Here is a 1,037-nt window from a genome sequence, read left to right on the forward strand (position 1 = left end):
GCCCATCTAATTTTTTTTTTCTAATAGGGTTTACTCGACATAATTGCACCACATCTTCAATGTGTTAATATAATCCCCAGAATCTTTTTGAGCGCTATGAATTTAGTCCCTCTAGTAGTTACCAGCAAGTTAAAAGATTTTGGGACTAAATTCAGAACCCTTAACACATTTGGGGGACTAATTTCAAAATATGTTGATTTGATGATATTATAACACATTGAATATTATTCACTATACGGGATGAACATTATATAAGCCAACAGTGAACGTTTGTGGGTGATGAATGATTTGGAAGTGGACATGGAAACTGACTGAGAGTATTTTTCTAAATAATTTCGATTTAAAGGTTATATAATTTGCGGCGTAGGCTCGTATTATTTGCATATTCTTGCGCTATGCTGTAGGTTGTCCTGAAGGAAGGGGGATCATACATTTCATCATGGCCGGTGAACAAAAGGTAACCGTTAGTTTTTTGGTGGACAAGGCGAAGAAAAGGGTGGTGCTGGCCGAAGCGGACAGCGACTTTGTAGACATGCTCTTCAGCTTCCTCACCCTGCCACTGGGAACCGTCGTCAGGCTCCTCAACAACCAATCTAATTTTGGATGCATGGACAAATTGTATGGGAGCGTCGAGACTCTTGATGTGCGCAATTTCCAGACTGAGGCATGCAAGACCATGCTTCTCTTCCCTCAAAGCGCTGCAGCTGAACGATGCGAAGATCTGAAAGTAAATATTGATAGCACGGAGCCTAAGCCGAGGCTTGCCTATGCTTGTCGAAAGCCCGATTGTTGTTCCAAGGCCACCTGCTTGGCTAGCTCTGTTTCGAATGCACGGTGTCCTCACTGCCGAGAAACTATGGATTCACCTAAAACGTGGGCTAAAGGGGATGTGCAATTTGTCAAGAGTGGAGATAAGTTTATGATTACCGATGACCTTCTTATAAGTCTATTTTCTATGGAGAATTACCTGTCTTTAATTCAGAAACTGGGAGTAGAAGATGCATGCATTCTCGAGGAGAAGGTTATGGATCTTGGTA

At 41.9% G+C, this 1,037-nt stretch overlaps 1 protein-coding gene across 1 annotated transcript; it reads left to right on the forward strand.

Moving 5' to 3' along the window:
- Nucleotides 1–233: 233 nt before the first annotated feature.
- On the forward strand, nt 234–1,033 carry LOC109828667 (the record flags this gene model as incomplete). Its single annotated transcript, XM_020395612.1, has 1 exon — nt 234–1,033. A coding segment is annotated over exon 1 (594 nt), but the record flags the coding sequence as incomplete, so codon positions are not given.
- Nucleotides 1,034–1,037: the final 4 nt, after the last annotated feature.

Source organism: Asparagus officinalis, unplaced genomic scaffold (genome assembly GCF_001876935.1).
Source record: "Asparagus officinalis unplaced genomic scaffold, Aspof.V1 AsparagusV1_Un3315, whole genome shotgun sequence".
NCBI classification, from domain to species: domain Eukaryota; kingdom Viridiplantae; phylum Streptophyta; class Magnoliopsida; order Asparagales; family Asparagaceae; genus Asparagus; species Asparagus officinalis.